The sequence below is a fragment of the Natator depressus genome, chromosome 21 (assembly GCF_965152275.1).
Source record: "Natator depressus isolate rNatDep1 chromosome 21, rNatDep2.hap1, whole genome shotgun sequence".
In the NCBI taxonomy this organism is placed as follows: Eukaryota; Metazoa; Chordata; order Testudines; family Cheloniidae; genus Natator; species Natator depressus.
Genome location: NC_134254.1, coordinates 16,641,088 through 16,662,306, shown reverse-complemented (window position 1 = coordinate 16,662,306; position 21,219 = coordinate 16,641,088). Strand labels below are relative to the sequence as shown.

Below are 21,219 nucleotides of genomic sequence, written 5' to 3'. Positions count from 1 at the left end.
TCCCTGGCAGCCCCCCAGCAGGGGGCAGGGTTCCCCCATCACCCCCTTGTTTGCGTGTTTCATGCTGTACCCCAGACCCAGCAGCAGAGGATGGAAACCAGCCCCCAAGGGCCCAACTGTGTGGCAGGCTGTAGCTGCCAGGACTGGCCACTAGAGGAGGCCACAGTCTGACCCTGGGACTTGGGGCCGGCGGGTGCCCGCGGACAGCGGTGGGGCTGCCCAAGAGCCAGGGGCTGTAGGTCTGGCCGTGATGCTGCTATTACCTGCCCGCCCAGGTGCCAGGTCCCAGCCGGATGGGCCCATCCCCTGGCTGGCACCCAGAGGAGGGTACGAACCGCCCGGCGCCCCCCGGTACCTGCATGCAGCCGCGGAATCCCTGCTGCACCCGGCCCCCCGCGCCCGCCACGCCGCCCACGCTCAGGTTCCCCAGCTTCAGCCCCTGCAGCTCGCTGCCGACGACCTCCAGCACCTGCCAGAGAGACCGGTGAGCGCTGGGCCCTGCAGAGCTCAGGGAGCCCAGGGCTGGGAGAGCAGGGCGGGGGCTGTCGGGCGGGAGTGAGGGGCACTGGCAGAGCTGGGGGGGGGGGGAGCCCAGGGATGGGACTGAGGGGGCTGCAGGTCAGGAGTGAGGGGCACCGGCAGAGCTGGGGGGAGCCCAGGGCTGGGATAGCAGAGCGGGGGCTGTCGGGCGGGAGTGAGGGGCACTGGCAGAGCTGCGGGGGAGCCCAGGGGTGGGATTGAGGGGGCTGTGGATTGGGAGTGAGGGGCACCAGCAGAGCTGCGGGGGAGCCCAGGGGTGGGATTGAGGGGGCTGCGGGTTGGGAGTGAGGGGCACCGGCAGAGCTGCGGGGGAGCCCAGGGGTGGGATTGAGGGGGCTGCGGGTCAGGGCTGAGGGGCGCTGGTGGAGTGGGGAGCCCAGGGGTGGGATTGAGGGGGCTGCGGGTCGGGAGCGAGGGGCACCGGCAGAGCTGCGGGGGAGCCCAGAGGTGGGATTGAGGGGGCTGCGGGTCGGGGCTGAGGGGCGCCGGTGGAGTGGGGAGCCCAGGGGTGGGATTGAGGGGGCTGCGGGTCGGGAGCGAGGGGCACCAGCAGAGCTGCGGGGGAGCCCAGGGGTGGGATTGAGGGGGCTGCGGGTCGGGGCTGAGGGGCGCCGGTGGAGTGGGGAGCCCAGGGGTGGGATTGAGGGGGCTGCGGGTCAGGGCTGAGGGGCGCCGGTGGAGCGGGGAGCCCAGGGTGTCTCTGTTGCTCTCACCCCGGCTCTGTTGTTGGCCCCAAAATTCAGTTCAAATGTGAAGAAACAGACACAAGGTTTAAAGGAACGACAGTGACTAACGCCCCCTCCCCCACGCCTTGCCCAGCTCCCCATCCTGCCCCCTACACCCTCCCCCAGGGCCCATCACACCCCACACACCTTGCCCCCACCCCTCTTCCCCCCTGCACCTGCCCCCCATCCTGGCCCCCACCCTTCACCCAGCCCCCCTTCCGCCCCTCCCCCCCTTATCCTGCCCAGCCCCCCTTTGTCCCAGCTGTCACGGAGTGTGGGGGAGTCCAGGCCCTGCACCCCTCTTCCTGGGATTCACTGAGACTCTCAGCCAGCCAGTAAAACCGAAGGTTTATTGGACAACAGGAACACAGTCCAAAACAGAGCTTGTGGGTACACCCAGGACCCCTCAGTGAAGTCCTTCTGGGGGAGCAGGGAGCTTAGACCCCAGCCCTGGGGTTCCCTGTGTTCCTCCACCCAGCCCCAAACTGAAACTAAACCCACCGAGCAGGTTCCCTGCTGCAGCCTCCATCCACATTCCTGGGCAGAGGTGTTACCTCCCCCTCCCCCTCCTGGCTCAGGTGACAGGCTCTCAGGTCTCCCGTCCCCAGGGCACATTCCCAGGTCAACACTCCCCCCTCCCTGCTGCGTCACATCGTCACATCTCTCCCCCCTTCGAGACTGAACTGAGCGGGGTCACTGTGACCAGTGACCTGGGGAAGTTCGGGGCCCCCTCTCCGGGACAGCGCATCCGCTATCAGGTTGGCACTTCCCTTCACGTGGACCACGTCCATGTCGTAATCCTGCAGGAGCAGGCTCCACCTCAGGAGCTTGGCGTTGGCTCCTTTCATCTGGTGCAGCCAGGTCAGGGGAGAGTGGTCGGTGTAGACGGTGAAGTGTCGCCCGAAGAGATAGGGCTCTAGTTTCTTGAGGGCCCACACCATGGCCAGGCACTCCTTCTCGATGGCCGCGTAGTGTTGCTCCCGGGGTAGCAACTTCTTGCTCAGGTACACGATGGGGTGTCTCTCCCCCTTTTCATCCTCCTGCATTAGCACCGCCCCCAGTCCCGTGTCGGAGGCGTCGGTGAACACCACAAAGGGCTTGTCAAAGTCTGGGTTTGCTAGAACTGGGCCACTGACCAGAGCCTCCTTCAGCGCCCGGAAAGCCTCCTGGCACTGCTCGGTCCAGACCACCTTGTCTGGCTTCCCCTTCTTGCATAGCTCAGTGATGGGGGTGGCTATGGCGCTAAAGTGGGGCACAAATCTTCGGTAGTATCCTGCCATCCCAATAAAGGCTTGGACCTGCTTTTTGGTGTGGGGAGCGGGCCAGTCTCTGATCACCTCCACCTTGGCCGGTTCCGGCTTTAGGCGGCCGCTCCCCACCCGATGGCCCAGGTAAGATACTTCAGCCATCCCCACCTTGCACTTCTCCGCTTTGACAGTCAGCCCAGCCCCCTGGAGTCGGTCCAGCACTTGTCTAACCTGGGACACGTGGTCCTCCCAGGTCTGGCTAAAGACACAGATGTCGTCAATATACGCCACGGCAAAACTCTCCATCCCCCTCAGGAGCTGGTCCACCAGGCGCTGGAAGGTGGCCGGCGCTCCCTTGAGGCCGAAAGGCAGGGTCAGAAACTCATAGAGCCCCAGAGGGGTGATAAAGGCCGATTTCAGCCGGGCATCTGCATCCAGCGGCACTTGCCAGTAGCCCTTTGTAAGGTCCATGGTGGTAAGGTACCGAGCTCCTCCCAGCTTGTCTAGGAGCTCGTCCGGCCTGGGCATGGGGTAGGCATCCGATACAGTGATGGCATTGAGCTTCCGATAGTCCACACAGAACCGGACTGACCCATCCTTTTTGGGGACCAGCACCACCGGCGAGGCCCAAGGGCTGGCCGATGGCTGGATCACCCCCAAAGCCAGCATGTCCCGGACCTCTCTTTCCAGGTCCTGAGCAGTTTTCCCTGTGACTCGGAAGGGGGAGCATCTTATCGGCGGGTGCGACCCTGTCTGCACCCGGTGGACAGTCAGATTAGTGCGTCCAGGCTGGTTGGAAAACAGCTGTCGGTACGGATGCAGCACCCCCCTGACCTCAGCTTGCTGGGCAGGGGTGAGCTGATCCGAGAGGGGGATTGTTTCCAGGGGGGAACCAGCTCTGGTCCCAGGGAATAGATCTACTAAAGGGTCATCTCCCTGCTCCTCCCACTGACCACACACAGCTAACACCACATTCCCCCTGGCATAATATGGCTTCATCATATTCACATGGTACACCCGGCGGTGGTGGGCCCGGTTCGACAGCTCCACCACATAGTTTACCTCATTGAGCTGCTTGACGACCTTGAACGGGCCCTCCCAGGCGGCCTGTAGTTTGTTCTTTCTCACGGGGATGAGAACCATCACCTGATCCCCGGTGGCGTAGGCACGGGCCCGCGCCGTGCGGTCATACCAGACCTTCTGCTTCCTCTGGGCTCTGGCCAGATTCTCCCTGGCCAGGCCCATGAGTTCAGCCAGTCTCTCTCGGAAGGTCAGGACATACTCCACCACTGACTCTCCATCGGGAGTGGCCTTCCCCTCCCACTCGTCTCTCATCAGGTCCAGGGGGCCCCTCACCCTCCTTCCATATAACAGTTCGAAAGGCGAAAATCCGGTAGACTCCTGGGGCACCTCCCTGTACGCGAACAGCAGGTGAGGTAAGTACTTGTCCCAATCCTGCGGGTGCTGGTTCATAAAGGTTTTCAGCATCATCTTTAGCGTCCCGTTAAACCTCTCCACCAGCCCATTGGACTGGGGGTGATACGCTGAGGCCCAGTCATGCCGGACCCCACATTTCTCCCACAAGCACCGGAGCAGGGCCGACATGAAGTTGGAGCCTTGGTCTGTCAAGACTTCCCTGGGGAACCCCACTCGGCTGAAAATGGTCAGGAGCGCATCTGCCACGGTGTCTGCTTCAATGGAAGCTAAGGGCACTGCCTCGGGGTAGCGGGTGGCGAAATCTACCACCACCAGAATGTATTTCTTCCCCGACCGGGTCGTCTTGCTGAGAGGCCCCACGATGTCCATGGCCACCTTCTGGAAAGGCTCCTCTATGATGGGCAAAGGTCTCAACGCCGCTTTCCCCTTGTCCCGGGCCTTCCCCACCCTCTGACAGGGGTCACAGGATCGGCAATACTGCCGGACGGTGGTAAAGACCCCGGGCCAGTAAAAGTTCTGTAGCAACCTCTGCCGGGTGCGCCGGATTCCCTGGTGCCCTGCGAGGGGGATGTCATGGGCCAGGGACAGGAGCTTGCGGCGGTACTTCTGGGGGACCACCAGCTGCCTCCTGATCCCACAGGACTCCCCTTCCCCTGGGGGAGCCCATTCTCGGTACAGGAACCCCTTCTCCCACAGGAACCTCTCCTGGCAGCCTCTCCTCATGGTCCGTCCCTCACTGAGGTCGGCCAGGTCCCTGAGCTTCTGCAAGGAGGGATCTTTCCTCAACTCGGCCTGGAACTCAGCGGCTGGGGAAGGGATGGGGCCCGGTTCCCCCTCCGTGGCCAGGTCTGAGGCCGCAGCCTCTCTGAGCCGTGCCCCTCGGCGCTCCCTCCCCACCCGAGTAGGGTCTCGCGCCTCCAGTGTGGTACCCTCCCCAGGGTCAGGTCGCAGTGCCCCTCGCCGGCTCTGGCTACGGGTCACAACCAGGGCGGTCTGGGGGTCGCTTGGCCAGTCCTCTAGGTCTCCCCCCATCAAAACTTCAGTGGGCAAATGGTGGTGTACCCCCACATCCTTGGGGCCCTCCTTGGCCCCCCATTTCAGGTGTACCCTTGCCACGGGCACCTTAAATGGGGTCCCGCCCACCCCCGTCAGGGTCAGGTAGGTGTTGGGCACCACCCGATCTGGGGCCACCACCTCGGGCCGGGCCAGCGTCACCTCCGCGCCCGTATCCCAGTATCCATTGACCTTCCTCCCATCCACCTCCAGGGGAACAAGGCACTCTCTCCGGAGGGACAGCCCCGCACCCACCCTGTAAACCGAGCACCCTGAGTCCAGAGCCTCCAGCCCTCTGGCGGGGCTGGCTGGGGGTACTCTTCCCTCCTGAGCAGGTGGCAAACTGGTAGCCCCCCTTTCCTGGGTCGCCTGCCCCTCGTCCAGCTGAGTCCCTACCCAGTTAACCCTGGGTAGGTTGGGTCTGCTCAGTTTGTCCCTGAGCCCGGGGCACTGGGCCCGTACGTGGCCTCTCTGGCCACAGTGATAGCAGCTCAGGTCACGTTGGTCCCCTCGAACGGGTCGGAGGGGCCCGACACCAGGCGTTCCCCTTTGGAGGGGGTTCTCCCTATTTCCCCGCTGGGAGGCCCCATGGTGGCTCTCTCTCTGCATCGGGGGGGGCCTGTTCTTTTGGGACTCCTCCCGGCTACCCCCTGACCGACTGTTCACAAACTCGTCGGCCAGCTGCCCTGCATGCTGGGGGTTCGCGAGCTTTTTGTCCACCAGCCACAGCCTCAGGTCGGAAGGGCACTGTTCATACAGGTGCTCCAGTACAAACAGGTCAAGCAGGTCCTCTTTAGTTTGGGCCCCCGCTGTCCACTTGCGGGCATATCCCTGCATCCTGTTGACCAGTTGTAGGTAGGTGACCTCAGGCGTTTTACGCTGACTCCGGAACCTTCTCCGGTACATCTCGGGGGTCAGCCCAAACTCACGGAGCAGGGCCTGTTTGAACAGTTCATAGTCCCCTGCCTCTGCCCCGGTCATCCGGCTGTAGACCTCCACGGCTTTGGGGTCCAGTAAGGGGGTGAGGAACTGGAGCCTGTCTGCAGGGTCAACCCTGTGCAGCTCGCAGGCATTCTCAAAGGCCGTCAGGAAGCTATCTATGTCCTCCCCCTCCTTCCGCTGGGCCAGGAAGCACTTATCAAAGCTCCTTGCAGTCTTGGGTCCCCCCTCACTCACCGCAGCCGGGGCCCCACTGCTCCTCAGCCTGGCCAGCTCCAGTTCATGCTGTCTTTGTTTCTCCTTCTCCTGCTGCTCATGTTGACGTTCCCTCTCCTTCTCCTGACGCTCCCTCTCCTTCTCCTGACGTTCCCTCTCCTTCTCCTGACGCTCCCTCTCCTTCTCCTGACGCTCCCTCTCCTTCTCCTCCTGCTCATGTTGACGTTGTTTCTCCTTCTCCTCCTGCTCATGTTGACGTTGTTTCTCCTTCTCCTCCTGCTCATGTTGACGTTGTTTCTCCTCATGTTGACGTTGTTTTTCATGATCCTCCAGCTCCCTCATTTTCCTCTCCCTCTCCCATTCCAGCCGCATCCGCTCCAGGGATGGGGAGCTCCGCTGGGAGGATCCCCTGCTGGCTGCTGGGGTCAGGGGGCCCTCGGTATTCGCTGGGCTTCCCACAACCCCTCCCCCAGGCATAGGTAGGAAGGGTCTCGGGGTGTCCTGGGCAGCAGTCTGACCCCTCCCAGCCTGGTCAGGCCCCAGGGCCCACGCTGCGTCCGCCGGGCGGCTTCCCTCAGGGACAGGGATCGGGTCATCCAAGCGATCCCTCTCCTCCAGCTGGGCAATCAGCTGTTCCTTGGTGGACCTCCCGACGCGCAGCCCCCTCTGCCTGCACAGCTCCACCAGGTCGCTCTTAAGGCGTTTAGCGTACATCTCCCGGCTGGCCACTCGCAGGCCGGGCAGCTGTCCACGGTTTCCAGGAAAAGCCCCTAGTGTGCCAGTCCTTCTTGAGGTCACCACCTCTTTGCCAGGGTCGAGTTGCAGACTCCTCCGCCCCTGGGACCGCTCGCTGCAATCCCCCGGGGGACCCTGTTACTGCAAAAGTCCTTCTCTCTGGTCACACACTCCCAGGGGTTAACCGCCCCCTGAAACCGTCTCTCTCTCTGAATCTTCAGCACGCCTGGTCCCCGTCAATCCCCCTTCGTTTTACTGTTCCCCAGTCACTTACTGCAGGAAGCGCCGTTCACGGGGTGCAGTAGATCCCACCGCTGCCACCAGTTGTCACGGAGTGTGGGGGAGTCCAGGCCCTGCACCCCTCTTCCTGGGATTCACTGAGACTCTCAGCCAGCCAGTAAAACCGAAGGTTTATTGGACAACAGGAACACAGTCCAAAACAGAGCTTGTGGGTACACCCAGGACCCCTCAGTGAAGTCCTTCTGGGGGAGCAGGGAGCTTAGACCCCAGCCCTGGGGTTCCCTGTGTTCCTCCACCCAGCCCCAAACTGAAACTAAACCCACCGAGCAGGTTCCCTGCTGCAGCCTCCATCCACATTCCTGGGCAGAGGTGTTACCTCCCCCTCCCCCTCCTGGCTCAGGTGACAGGCTCTCAGGTCTCCCGTCCCCAGGGCACATTCCCAGGTCAACACTCCCCCCTCCCTGCTGCGTCACATCGTCACACCAGCCCCCGGTTTGTCTCGGCCCCACCCGCTGCTCTGCATCCTCCATGCCCAGCTCTGTGCCCGCCAGCCCCCGCACCTGGTGCAGGCCGTAGTCGAGGGACAGGACAGCCAGGCCCTCGGCCTCCGCGCTCTCCCGCCCGGGCCGCAGCTCCAGCTGCAAATGATGCCAGCCGCCATCGTTCACCTTCACCTGGCGCAGCCGGAGCGCCCAGCCACGGCCGCCAGGCTGGGAGACGCTCATCAGCACGTGCCCCTCGCTCAGCTGGAAGAAACGGGGGCCATCAGAGGGGGCGGGGGCAGTGAGGGGAGTAGGGGGCCGGGGGGCAGTGGGGCGGGAACGGGGGGAAGCAGTGGGCAGTGGGGGGAGCAGGGAGTAGAGGGGCAGTAGGGGAGTGGAGTGGGAGGGGGGTATGTGGGGGGCAGGGGGCAGTGGGGGAGCAGGGGGTAGAGAGGCAGTGGGGGAGCGGGTTGGGAGCAGGGGGGCAACGGGCTCCAGGGGGCAGTGAGGGGAGCAGTGGTCTGGGGTCCCAGCTGCTGGGACATGCCCAGTGGGTGGCTCTCGAGGGCCCATGGGCGGATGCTCAGACTCTGGGCAGGGGCCCCTGGGGACGGGAAGTGTCTCCCAGATCCGGGTGCTCCCGCCCGCACTGGTGCAAGGGGCCCTGGGATGGGCAGTGTTAGCTGGAGGCCAGTGGGGCATGTGGGACCGTTCCCAGCCCCTGCCTCTCGCAGCCCATGTGGGGCCGATGCCAGGGGGCCCGAGCGCTCTGGCACCAGCCCAGCAGAGGGGGGGCTGCATCACTTCCCGGGGCACCGTGCCAGGAATGGGTCCCGCCCTCACCTGGGCAGTAGGGGGGTTAAGGTCCTGCATCCCCCAGGCTCTGGCACCCACAGGCAGTCCCTATGGGCTGACGGCCCCTCCAGCCGTGGCACCCACCAGCCAAGCGACGGCACCTCCCCCCGTGGCACCCGCCTGCCGGGCGACGACCCCTCCCCCCGTGGCAGCTGCCTGCCGGGCGACGACCCCTCCCCCCGTGGCACCCGCCTGCTGGGCGACGGCCCCTCCTCCCGTGGCACCCGCCTGCTGGGCGACGGCCCCTCCCCCGTGGCACCCGCCTGCCGGGCGACGGCCCCTCCCCCCGTGGCACCCGCCTGCCGGGCGACAGCCCCTCCCCCGTGGCAGCCGCCTGCCGGTGCCCCACCTGCAGGGTGATGGTGGAGAGCTGCCCAGCCAGGGCCCGCAGGAGGACGCCGTGGGCCTGGCGGGTGCGGAACATGAGCCCCATGTGCCAGGGCAGCGAGATGCTCAGGGCCAGGTCACTCCAGGCCACCAGGCTGCTGCCCAGGAACCGCTGGGGATTCGCCATCTCTGCAGGAGACACCAGCTCAGCCCATGGGGCCTGCTGCCCCCCCACAACAGGGGCCCACAGCCCTGCCCCCCAAAGAGCCATGCAGGGGCCTGGAGCGGGTCTGGAGGGGCCTTGCATCCTGGGGACCAGCACTCGGGCAGTGGTTTGTGGCTCCAGCTTTGTCCTGGAGCCCCCCACCTGCCCCCTCTGAGCCCCCCGCCTGCCCCCCCGAACCTCCTGCCTGTCCCCCCCGGAACGCCCCCAGCCTGTCCCCTCCCCCGTGAGCCCTCCGCCTGCCCCCCGCCCTGAACCCCCAGCCTGTCCCCTCTGGAGCCTCCTGCCTGGCCCCGAGCCCCCTACCTTGCCTGCAGTTCTTGCCCCCAAAGCCCAGGGGGCACTCGCAGCTGAACGTGTCCCACTGGTTGACGCAGGTGCCCCCATTGTGGCAGGTGTTGCTGTCACAGACGTTCTTCTTGGCAGAGCAGCCTGGGGGGGTGAGAGCCAGGCTGAGCCCCGGCTGATGGGAGGCGTTCCCCAGAGACGGGGGGGCAGGTGACGCTTTGGGGCTCAGGGAGGGGCACAGACCCAATGGCAGCCCCTTCCCAGGGTCTGAACCCCATGACTGAGGGCAGAGGTACGCCCAGAACCCATCCCATTTGGCTTGGCACACACACCTCTGTTGCACCCCCATCCTGCAGTAAAGGACACTTTGCCCCTCAGCTCCTATCCCAGAGACCCCCCTAACTCAGGGACCACCCAGCACCCACCCAGCACAGTGCCCCCCAGCTCCTATCCCAGAGCCTCCCCTAACTCAGGAACCACCCAGCACCCACCCAGCACGGTGCCCCCCAGCTCCTATCCCAGAGACCCCCCTAACTCAGGGTCCACCCAGCACCCACGCGGCACGGTGCCCCCCGGCTCCTATCCCAGAGACCCCCCTAACTCAGGGACCACCCAGCACCCACACGGCACGGTGCCCCCCGGCTCCTATCCCAGAGGCCCCCCCCGGAGCTGCCCAGCACCCACCCGGCACGGTGCCATTGTTGGCGATGAAGTCAGCCATGTCCAGCTGGCGATTATCGATCAGCAGGTTCCGGATGCAGCCCACGAACTGCCGGTTGCGCACCGGGAAGCTCTCTGGCAGGTCGGGGACCCCCCCGAGGAGCAGGGGGCCCGTCAGATCCAGGGACCTGGGCAATGGAAGCAGAGTCATACGGGGACATGACCATGCGGTGGGGGATTCCTCCCCATTCACTTTCCTGAGCCAGGCACCGGAAAACCCTCCTTTGCCTGGTGCTGGGCTACCAGGGGGCTGCGGGTCGGGAGTGAGGGGCACTGACAGAGCGGGGGGGCAGGGCTAGCAGGGGCTGCGGGTCGGGAGTGAGGGGCACTGGCAGAGCGGGGAGGGCAGGGCTAGCAGGGGGCTGCGGGTCGGGAGTGAGGGGCACTGACAGAGCGGGGAGGGCAGGGCTAGCAGGGGGCTGCGGGTCGGGAGTGAGGGGCACTGACAGAGCGGGGCGGGCAGGGCTAGCAGGGGGCTGCGGGTTGGGAGTGAGGGGCACTGGCAGAGCGGGGGGTGGGCAGGGCTAGCAGGGGCTGCGGGTCGGGAGTGAGGGGCACTGACAGAGCGGGGCGGGCAGGGCTAGCAGGGGGCTGCGGGTTGGGAGTGAGGGGCACTGACAGAGCGGGGGGCAGGGCTAGCAGGGGCTGCGGGTCGGGAGTGAGGGGCACTGACAGAGCGGGGCGGGCAGGGCTAGCAGGGGGCTGTGGGTCGGGAGTGAGGGGCACTGACAGAGCGGGGCGGGCAGGGCTAGCGGGAGCTGTGGGTCGGGAGTGAGGGGCACTGACAGAGCTGGGGGGGCAGGGCTAGCAGGGGCTGCGGGTCGGGAGTGAGGGGCACTGACAGAGCCGGGGGGGGCAGGGCTAGCAGGGGCTGCGGGTTGGGAGTGAGGGGCACTGGCAGAGCGGGGGGTGGGCAGGGCTAGCATGGGCTGCGGGTCGGAAGTGAGGGGCACTGACAGAGCGGGGGGGGGCAGGGCTAGCAGGGGCTGCGGGTTGGGAGTGAGGGGCACTGGCAGAGCGGGGGGTGGGCAGGGCTAGCAGGGGCTGCGGGTCGGGAGTGAGGGGCACTGACAGAGCGGGGCGGGCAGGGCTAGCAGGGGGCTGCGGGTCGGGAGTGAGGGGCACTGACAGAGCGGGGGGGCAGGGTTAGTGGGGGCTGCGGGTCGGGAGTGAGGGGCACTGACAGAGCGGGGGGGGCAGGGCTAGCAGGGGGCTGCGGGTCGGGAGTGAGGGGCACTGACAGAGCGGGGGGGCAGGGCTAGCGGGGGCTGCGGGTCGGGAGTGAGGGGCACTGACAGAGCGGGGGGGCAGGGCTAGCGGGGGCTGCGGGTTGGGAATGAGGGGCACTGACAGAGCGGGCGGGCAGGGCTAGCAGGGGGCTGCGGGTCGGGAGTGAGGGGCACTGACAGAGCCGGGGGGGGGCAGGGCTAGCAGGGGCTGCGGGTCGGGAGTGAGGGGCACTGACAGAGCCGGGGGGGAGGCAGGGCTAGCAGGGGGCTGCGGGTCGGGAGTGAGGGGCAGCAGCAGGTCTGTGCAGAAGCCGCTTGGCTTTCACTCCTCGGGGCCCCAGCGAGTCTCTTACTTCTTGGTGCCCGACTGCGTCCCCTGCGCGGAGCAGGAATAGTTCCCCAGCACCTGGCCAAACTTCAGGGCCACAGCCGCGTCGCAGTCGTCCACCGTCACCACGGCCACCTTCTGCTCCGAGGGGCCCTGGGGCACCCCCGACTTCCCAATGACGGGCTGTGAAGAGAGCCAAACCCCAGGGTGCAGCAGGTGGCTGGGGCAGGGCGTGCGGCACAATCCGCACCTCCCCGGCCCAAGGGATTCGGGCACCAGTCAGACATTCGCTGCCATCCCATCGTGAGAGCAGCCCAGCAGCCTCCTCCCCGAGTGGGGCCGCACCCCAGAGCAGAGGAGTCCCCAGCACTCCTGGGACCCAGATCTCGGCCTGCCCCTGCCCGCAGGAAGCGGCTGGAGAGTGACAAGACGGGAACCGGCTGGCAGCCTGCGGGCGTGTGGGGTCGGGGAGAGCAGAAGGCCCAGGAGCTGCCAGCAGAGCCGCTTTGCCATCACCCACCCGGCCAGCTCATGGCCCGACCTCCTCCTGCCCAGCTCCCTGCCCAGCCAGGCCCATGGGAAGCTGGCCCTGCCATGGCCCTGTGAGAGTTAGGCTACAGGACTCCCATCCCTCAGGCAGTGCAGTGAGCACCTGTGACCAAGTGGGAATTTTGATGCCTATGTGTGCCTCAGTTTCCCCAGTATTCTGCATGGTACTGGGGGCGTGTCTGCTCTCAGGACAGGCTTAGAGACACAGGTGAATGGTGCCCAGCTATCTGCACTGGGTGGGCTGTGGCAACCCCATCTCAGCCAGCCCCCAGGCCAGCGACACCTGGCGCCCAGCGCCCCAAAGGGGATGGATTCCCCGCCATCCACAGGGCAAATGGGCTACCCCCCCCCACCCCGGGGCAGGAGGGAGTGGGAAAGGAGCGGGAGCAAAGCTGGCTGTGGGTCCCTTGGAACAGAGCAAGGACAGATGGACGGACAGAGCCTGACCAAGGGGAGCTTGGCTGGGCTCTGGGCTCACAGCAGCCGGCACTTGACCCCTTGCTCTGCTGTGCCCAGTGGGTGGGTAAACCCACATGGTGCCAGCAAATGGCACTAATCCCAGCTGAGCCGCCACGTCTCCGCCAGGAGGCTGCCTTGGGCCCTGGCCACACGGGACACGCTGGAGTGCCAGTGTAGACACCAGCTGTGCCCGCGGGAGGGGTCCTCCCGTTGCTGCCGATCATCTGCCTCCCACCCCCAGCAACCTGGTGCCATCTGCGTCCACCCATTTCACGCTGCCCCATGGATGGCTCGGGGCAGCCCTCAGCCAGACTTGTGGGGCAGAACTCCTGGTGTGAGACCTTGGGGCCCACCCTGGGCAGGAGACTGGGAGCCCTGGGATTGGGGCCTCCACCCCGCCCCCAAGAACCCCTCCCCCTAGACCAAGAGCCTCAGATGCTTCCCGAGGGTCCCACCCCACAATTGCCTCCTCCAGCTCTCTGGGGCCCCAGGACAGGAGTCTGCCCCCTGCCCCCGCCCCCAGCCAGCTGAGAATTGAGGGGGCTGGGGGGGGATGCAGCGAGCTCAGCACCAGGATCAGCCCATAGCAAGGGAGGGGCTGGGCTGGGCCAGGGGCCCAGTGCTGCCTCCTGGGGGGGTCTGCTGGGACCTCTGACTGCCTTGGTGATCGCCTCACCTCCCCTGCCCGTGGCATGGCGGGCAGGCACGGCACTGACAGGCAGCTGCCCGGATGCCCTGCCCTCTGGGTGCCCGCCGGCGCCGCCCCACTCACCTTGTTGTAGTACTGCAGCCGGACCGTATGCCACTGCCCGTCGCTCACGCCGCCCGGCACGGACGGAGACACTGTGGTGGTCGACTCGCCTGGGGGGAGCAGGGGGACGCTGGTTACTGCGGGGCCCTGGCGAGAGGGGCACCCCAGGGGGATGGGGGGAGCCACGGCCTGAGGTGGGCCAGGGAACCCAGAGCTCCCCACCCGGCAGCAGAGAGCTGGGCCCTGAGAGGGGAGCAGGGCCTGGGGGCAGAGGGCTCTGCGGGGGGCTGCACGCTCAGGAGCCAGAGGGAGCCAGGGGGTGAGGGGAGGCAGGACCAGGGGAACTGAGAGCCAGGGCAGCTGGGGTGAGGGGTGGGGAGGGCTGGTGGACCAAGGGGAGCCCAGCCGGGGCCGAGGGGAGCCAGGGCCCGGGCCGAGGGGAGCCGGGTCATGGGGAGCCAGGCCGAGAGGAGCCAGGCCCGGGGCCGAGGGGAGCCGGGCCCGGCCAGGCCCTACCTGCCGAGAAGGTGAGCTGGATCTGCTCGTGGATGATCTCCAGGGCCACGAAGTCATGCTTCTCGTTGAAGCGCCCGTTGTACAGGAGCAGCCCGTTCCGCTCCTTCGTGGCGAACCTGCCCGAGGGGGAGAGGGTGAGAACAGCGTCCCCCACAACACACCCCCTGAATCCCCTGCCCTCACGGCCTGACAGGCTGAGAGAGCCCAACCCCCCCGGGACCCTCCGAGATGGGCAGGAGCCGGTGTAGTCAATTAGTTTGTGTCAAGGTCCAGACTCCAGAGAAAAAAATAACAATAATGATAATAAGTAAAGGAAAAGATTTCGGGGTCTGTTCAAAAGCATCTGGCTGTCCAGATTTGGCCTACTGTCCCCTGCTGACGAACCCTGGGCATAAGCATGGCCAGAGGACTGGTGCATGGAGGCACCTTGGCCTGGGTGGGGAATGGATGGCATCAGGGCACAGAATTAAGGTGGGTGTCGGGCATAGTTAAGGGGGTGTTGGGGCAGGGTTAGGGGGGGCACTGAGACAGAGTTAATGGGAGGGCATCCAGGCAGAGTTAAGATGGGTGCTGGACCAGAGTTAAAGGGGGCATTGGGTCAGCATTTAGGGGGGCATTGAGACAGAGAGAAGGGGTGCATCTGGTCAGAATTAAGGGGGCATCAGAGCAGAGTTAAGGGGGGAGAGTTAAGGTGATGGGCCCCCAAGGAGCGTGCTCCCTGTGCAGTGAGGCATGAGTTCAAGGCTGGGTAGTGGCGATCCCATCTTTGGTCACCCCACAGCAATTGGAGTATAAAGGTGACCATGGGCCTGGCTCCCCCGTGCTCCCCGATCCGCCCCCCGTCAGAGATCAGAGGAGTGGCGAGGAGCCTGCAGAGCCTGCAGCAGCCCTGCGTGCGTGGGGAGAAGCTGGGCAAGGTCCAGGGCCTGCGCCGTGGCAGCCTCACCTCCCTGAGGGCCAGAGACTCTGGGGCTGCTGGGCTGGTTCTGGGGCTCCCTCAGCCCCACGGGGGCCAAGAAGAATGAATATAATGGGGCTGGGACAGCAGGGGCTGTGGGTTGAGACTGAGGGGCCAGTGAGCATGGTACATGGACGTACCAGTGACACAGGGAAAGGCAGGTACAGAGGGGGGGTATGGCTGGACGGGGGCACAGGGGGGTATGGCTGAACGGGAGTATGGGGTGGGTATGGCTCAATGGGGATAGAGGGGTATGGCTGGATGGGGGTAGGGAGGAGGGTTTGGCTGGATGGGCTACACAGAGGGGTATGGCTGGACGGGGGTACAGAGGGGTTATGGCTGGATGGGGGCACAGGGGGAGTATGGCTGGATGGGGGTAGGGAGGAGGGTATGGTTGGACAGGGGTATAGAGGGGGTATGGTTGGATAGGGGTACCGGAGGGTGGTATGGCTCAATGGGGATACGGGGGGTATAGCTGGATGGGGGTAATGAGGAGGGTATGGCTGGATGGGTGTATGGAGGGGTATGGCTGGATGGGGGTACAGCGGGGGTATGGCTGGATGGGGTATGGGGGGTGCGACAAAGTGGGACTGTTCTTAATGTTTCTTCTGAATAGTGTGGAGGTGCCTCAGTTTCCCCTATGCAGTTTTTAAGTATCTAGGTGGTGGGATAAGAGTGCGTGATCCTTGCAGAGCCCTAGAGGGCAGGTGTGTGCAGGGGTCTGGACATAGAGAATGGCCGACACCCTGTTTCCTGGCCACTGATGGCCGGGGCCCTTCCCCCCTGCAAGGTGAGAGCTAAAGGGTTGGAGAACAAAGGGATCACGTGCCCTCCTGGCCAGGGAAAGGGACAAAGCCCAGAGGAGGAGGGGCTGGAGGGAGTTTCAGTTTGGGGCTGGCTGGGACAAGGAGTGAAGGGCAGACGTGGTTGTCTGGCTCACTGCCCCCCAAAATGGACCCAGCTCAGGGGTCCTGTTCTCTGCAGCTACAAGCTCTGTGTTAGACCATGTTCCTGTCGTCTAATAAACCTTCCGTGTTACTGGCTGGCTGAGAGTCCCGTCTGACTGCGGAGTTGGGGGGCAGGACCCTCTGGCTTCCCCAGGATCCCGCCTGGGCGGACTCGCTGTGGGAAGCGCACGGAGGGGCAGAGGATGCTGAAGGCTCCGAGGTCAGACCCAGGAATGTGGAAGCCGGGTGAGCTGTGTGCCCTGGGGACAATCTGCTCCCAGAGAGGAGACTTCCCCAGAGTCCTGACTGGCTTCGTAGGGAGCAGTTCCAGAGCATCGCCCGGGGACTCTGTGACAGGGGGGTATGGCTGTATGGGGGTACAAGGAGGGGTATGGTTGGATGGGGGTATGGAGGAGGGCATGGCTGGATGGGGGTACAGAGGGAGGGGTATGGATGGATGGGGGTACAAGGGGGGTAAGGCTGGACAGGGGTAGAGAGGGGTTATGGCTGGATGGGGGTATGGGGGGTATGGCTGGACTGGGGTACAGGGGGGTATGGCTGGATGGGGGTATAGGGGGTATGGCTGGATGGGGGTACAAGGGGTGATATGGCTGGACGGGGGTACAGAGGGGTATGGATGGACGGGGATACAAAGGGGTATGGCTGGATGGAGGTACAAGGGGGGGTATGGCTGGAGGGGGGCACAGGGAGGGATATGGCTGGACAGGGGTATGGAGGGGGGTGTAGCTGGAGACCAAATTTAGGCTACTAGTGAAGAGGTTAAAGTCCAGGACTCCCTGGGATCAGTCTCTGAGATGCTCCCAGTTCCACGCGCAGGGCCAGGGAGACGGCAGAGCTGCAGGGTCTCAATGCGGGGATGAGCCGACGGTGTATCGGGAGGGGAAGGTTATAACTGGGACAGGAGGGGCCGATACAGGAAGGATGGGCTCTGCCTAAACCACAATGGACCCAGGCTGCTGGCATGTCAAATTCAAAGGTCATAGAGGAGTTTTTAAACTAGGGGCTGGGGGAAGCTGACAGGTGTGGAGGAGTTCATGGTTCGGACAGAGACGTCCCTTAGGGGAGGATCTGTTAGTGGGGATTCTCTGTGTCCTACTAAGGAGGAGAGGACAGAAGTTGATACCTAGGGAGGTGGTGGAATCTCCTTCCTTAGAGGTTTTTAAGGTCAGGCTTGACAAATCCCTGGCTGGGATGATGTAGTTGGGGATTGGCCCTGCTTTGAGCAGGGGGTTGGACTCGATACCTCCTGAGATCCCTTCCAACCCTGATATTCTACGATTCTGTGAACGTACAGTTAGGAGCTGAAGAGAAACAGATGAAAAGAGCCCCAGACAACTAAACAGGGACACATTTTATAAGTGCTTGTGTACAAATGCTCAAAGTCTGAATACTAAGATGGGTGAACTGGAGAGCCTGGTATTAAATGAGGAGGCTGATAAAACAGGCATCCCAGAAACTTGGTGGACTGATGATAATCAATGGCACACGGTAATACCAGGGTACAAAATATCCAGGACTGACCGAGCGGGTCGTGCTGGTGGGGGAGTGGCACCGTATGGGAAAGCAAGCAGAGTCCAATAGAGTAAAAACCTGGAACGAATCAATCTGTGCCGCAGGATCTCCAGTAGGTAGAAAGGTCAATGCTCGGCCAATAAAAGTAGGGGAACTTGCTCCTGACCCCCTGAGCAGGATGGTGACGGTGACTGTGAAATGCTCTAGGAGCTCAGAGAGGTTATACAATAGGAAACTCAACAATAATAGAGGATTTCCCTATCAATGGAAGGGGAAACTGAGGCACAGGAAGTGACTTGGGCAAGAGCACAAAGGGAGTCAGCAACAGAACCCAAGAGTCCTGACTGCCCCCCTCCTGCCTACTTTTAACTATGACACCCCACTCCTCACCTCACCCAGAGCCAGGAGTTGAACCCAGGAGCCCCAGTCACCCATATCCTGCTCTAACCATTAGACCAGACATCTGCACAAGGCACCGTTGATCTCCAGCCCCGAGGAGCTGTTCCAGCTTCCACAGGGTGTGCTGGAAATTCAGGGGTTGGTTGGGGGGGGGGCAGGTCTTTCCTTCTATGACGAGATAACTGGCTCTGTGGATGAGGGGAAAGCAGTGGACGTGTTGTTCCTGGACTTTGGCAAAGCTTTTGACACGGTCTCCCACAGTATTCTTGTCAGCAAGTTAAAGAAGTATGGGCTGGATGAATGGACTATAAGGTGGATAGAAAGCTGGCTATATTGTCTGGCTCAACGGGTAGTGATCAATGGCTCCATGTCTAGTTCGCAGCCGGGATCAAGTGGAGTGCCCCAAGGGTCGGTCCTGGGGCCGGTTTTTTTCAATATCTTCATAAATGATCTGGAGGATGGTGTGGATTGCACCCTCAGCAAGTTTGCAGATGACACTAAACTGGGAGGAGAGGTAGATACGCTGGAGGGTAGGGATAGGATACAGAGGGACCTAGACAAATTAGAGGATTGGGCCAAAAGAAATCTGATGAGGTTCAACAAGGACAAGTGCAGAGTCCTGCACTTAGGACGGAAGAATCCCAGGCCCCGCTACAGACTAGGGACCGAATGGCTCAGCAGCAGTTCTGCAGAAAAGGACCTAGGGGTTACAGTGGACGAGAAGCTGGATTTGAGTCAACAGTGTGCCCTTGTGGCCAAGAAGGCTAACAGCATTTTGGGCTGGGGGCGCTGAGGGGTGGGGGCACTGGGGGCTGTCAGGTGCTGGGGACTGGGGGCACTGAGGGGTGCTGAGGGATGGGGGTGCTGAGGGATGGGATGCTGGGGGTACTGGGGGCACTGAGGGGGTCTGGGGACTGGGGGCTGAGGAGTGCTGAAAGCTGGAGGGCACTGGGGGGGGCTGGGCACGCTGAAGACTGGGGGGCACTGGGCTGAGGGGCACTGAGGACTGTTGAGGGCTGGGGGTATTGAAGGGTGCTGGGGCTGGGGGGCACTAGGAGGTGCTGGGGGCACTGAGGCTTACTTGGGGATACTGGGGGGTGCTCCCTGACCGCTCTGGAAGAGAATGTCACTCTGCAAACGGGGCTCTCCCCCCGGCAGGCAGTGCTGCCCCAGTGCAGCACTAGGGGGTGCTGTTATACAGGGCACAGGCAGGGGCTCGGCAGGGGGCTCGTAGCCAAATTCCAGACCAAGCCCATCAGCGTCAGCCAAAGCTCCTGCCCGCTCCAGATGTGCCTGTGGGCTGCCTGTTCACAACGGCTGCTCGGTTCCACCCCAGAGGTGGCTGCATTTGGACCCTGGCGGCTGAGATGGGAGAAGGGTCTGACACGGGTGCTGTGGGGCCCAGCTACAAATGTTATTACAGGTGCTGGGGCAACACCTCGCAGCCAAGCTCAGGGCCCTGCATTGCACAGAGCGTGAACCAGGCCATGCCCTGAACAGCTTACACCCTGACTAGATGCAGGCTAGCAGGGTAAACTGAGGCACGGCGAGGGGCAGTGACCGGCCAAGGTCACTCAGCAGGGCAGTGGGGTGTCCTGAGTCCCAGAGCTCTGCCATTGCCCCCGCCTCCCTGTGCATCCAGCACCACATGCCCATTGGCCCAGCCCCTCACCCGCCTCCTGGCGTGCCTCTGCTCTGTAGGGCCTGACCCGTGTCCAGCAATGGGCAGGTACCCGCCGGCCCCTCCTAGCAGGGATTTTCTGTCCCTTGGCCACCCTAACGCTGACTGTAGCACCCCCAGCCAGGACAGCAGTGCATAGGGTGCCCCCCATACGCACAGCCCAGCAATTTGCCAGGCTGTGGGGTTGCTGGAGGGGGCCATCCCCTCGGCACTCCTGAACAACAGGCCTAGCCCCAGCCCCCCATGCCAGCTGCGATTCATTACCCGCTGTCAGCGCGCAGCAGCCCCCCGTGGGGTGATGGCCCAGCCCCGGCCCCGCCAGGCCCAGCCCCTGCAACGGCTCCACCCCGGGGACAAAGGGCCCTGGCTGCCTGCCTGTGGCTGTGGATGGCTAGGCCTTTGTTCTGGGCTGACAATGGCTAGCACTGGCGGGATTATGGGGAGGGGAGCCAGGCCCATTGATGAGGGTTGTGATCTCATCGCTCCTTGGGATAATCCCTCCCATCCCCAAACCCTGCCCGTCCTGCTCTGCCTTAGCTGGGGGGAGAGTGGGGCAGGGCAGGGCGAGGCCGGAGGCAGGGGGAAGCAGCTGTTCCAGCCCCATCCCCAGCCATGGGGGATCCTCTGGGGGGCCAGGCCTGGGTAAGGGCTGCTGGCAAGCTCGCAGGAAGGCACCCGGGGGCAGACACCCCACCCCACTGGCAGCCAGCCCCCCACCACGTCCAGCCAGACAGGCCCTGGAGTGAGTGGAGGGGGCTCCGGGGTCGGGGAGGGCCAATGGAGGAAGACCCCCGGGTGTCCTGCTGGAAAACAATGGGCCCTTCTGGAGCAGGGGAGGGGAGGGGAGAGCCCTGGGCTTTGGAACAAAGATGCTATTTTGTGTCCACCTGCCAGACCCCGATCCCCAGGGGATCTGCTGTGGCAGGGGCTGGGGCAAGGCTGGCATCCCCCAAATAAGAGCTGCCATCGCGGGTCAGCCCAATGGTCCATCATGCCCAGTAGCCTGGAGCAGAGGCAAATGATCCCAGGTTGGGACTCTCCTTCCAGAGGAAGTGGCGGGGCCCCCATTATGGAGGAGCCAGGGGGATTCGAGGATGAGAGATACGGAGAGCGGGGCTGTGATGAGTGGGAGACTGCAGGGTGAATTGCTGCCTGGCACGAAAGTAGTGGAACCCGTGCGACATCTAGCCAGCCCGGCAGGCAGTGCTGGGGAGGAGCCGGTGGTCGTGGTACCTGTAGGTACCAGTGACAAAGGGAAAGGCAGGAGAGACGTCCTGGAGGCTGCTAGGGAAGAGGTTACAGTCCAGGACTCCCTGGGAGCAGTCTCTGAAATGCTTCAGTTCCACGCGCAGGGCCAGGGAGACGGGCAGAGCTGGGGGGTCTCGATGCGGGGATGAGCTGACGGTGGAGACCAGGGGCTCTCAACCTTCCCAGGCTCAGGAGTCTGATCTGTCTTGTGGACCCCACGTTACACCTCACTTCACAATGACCGGCTTACAAACCCAGACATGACCATACAAAAGTGTCACGGCCACTGGGACTGGAACAGGGATGACGTTCTCCTTTTTACCATGTCATTATAGAAAAAATGGGCTGGACTCTAAATCTTGTCGTCCAGGCAGCGTGTAGGGCCCAGCGCAGGACCAGCGCCGTCTGGATGACGTTTCAGTCTGTGCTGACTTCCCCAGTGCTTTCCATGGAGCCTGCTGTCAAACGAGGCAAATCTCCAGGGGAGTTGTTGTACCCCCGGAAGACCTTGCATACTCCGGGGGTACCCATCCCCGTGGCGGGGAATCATGGGTGTAGGGTTGGGGGGGTTCGGTTTATGACTGGGAAAGGAGG

General features: G+C 63.8%; 1 protein-coding gene across 5 annotated transcripts in view; it reads right to left on the bottom strand.

The window, feature by feature from the left end:
• The window catches only part of CELSR2 (cadherin EGF LAG seven-pass G-type receptor 2), a 71,879-nt gene that overhangs the window by 19,096 nt on the left and 31,564 nt on the right, over positions 1–21,219 (bottom strand). For 4 of the 5 annotated variants that reach the window (XM_074936265.1, XM_074936269.1, XM_074936266.1 and 1 more), the window contains 8 exons: positions 13,860–13,975; positions 13,365–13,453; positions 11,610–11,767; positions 9,992–10,155; positions 9,326–9,451; positions 8,819–8,985; positions 7,693–7,878; positions 356–469 (listed from right to left, as the gene is read on the bottom strand). In XM_074936265.1, the coding sequence (XP_074792366.1) occupies positions 356–469; positions 7,693–7,878; positions 8,819–8,985; positions 9,326–9,451; positions 9,992–10,155; positions 11,610–11,767; positions 13,365–13,453; positions 13,860–13,975 (1,120 nt within the window). The remainder of the gene's footprint in view (positions 1–355; positions 470–7,692; positions 7,879–8,818; positions 8,986–9,325; positions 9,452–9,991; positions 10,156–11,609; positions 11,768–13,364; positions 13,454–13,859; positions 13,976–21,219) is intronic. The other variant, XM_074936268.1, reaches the window with a different exon arrangement.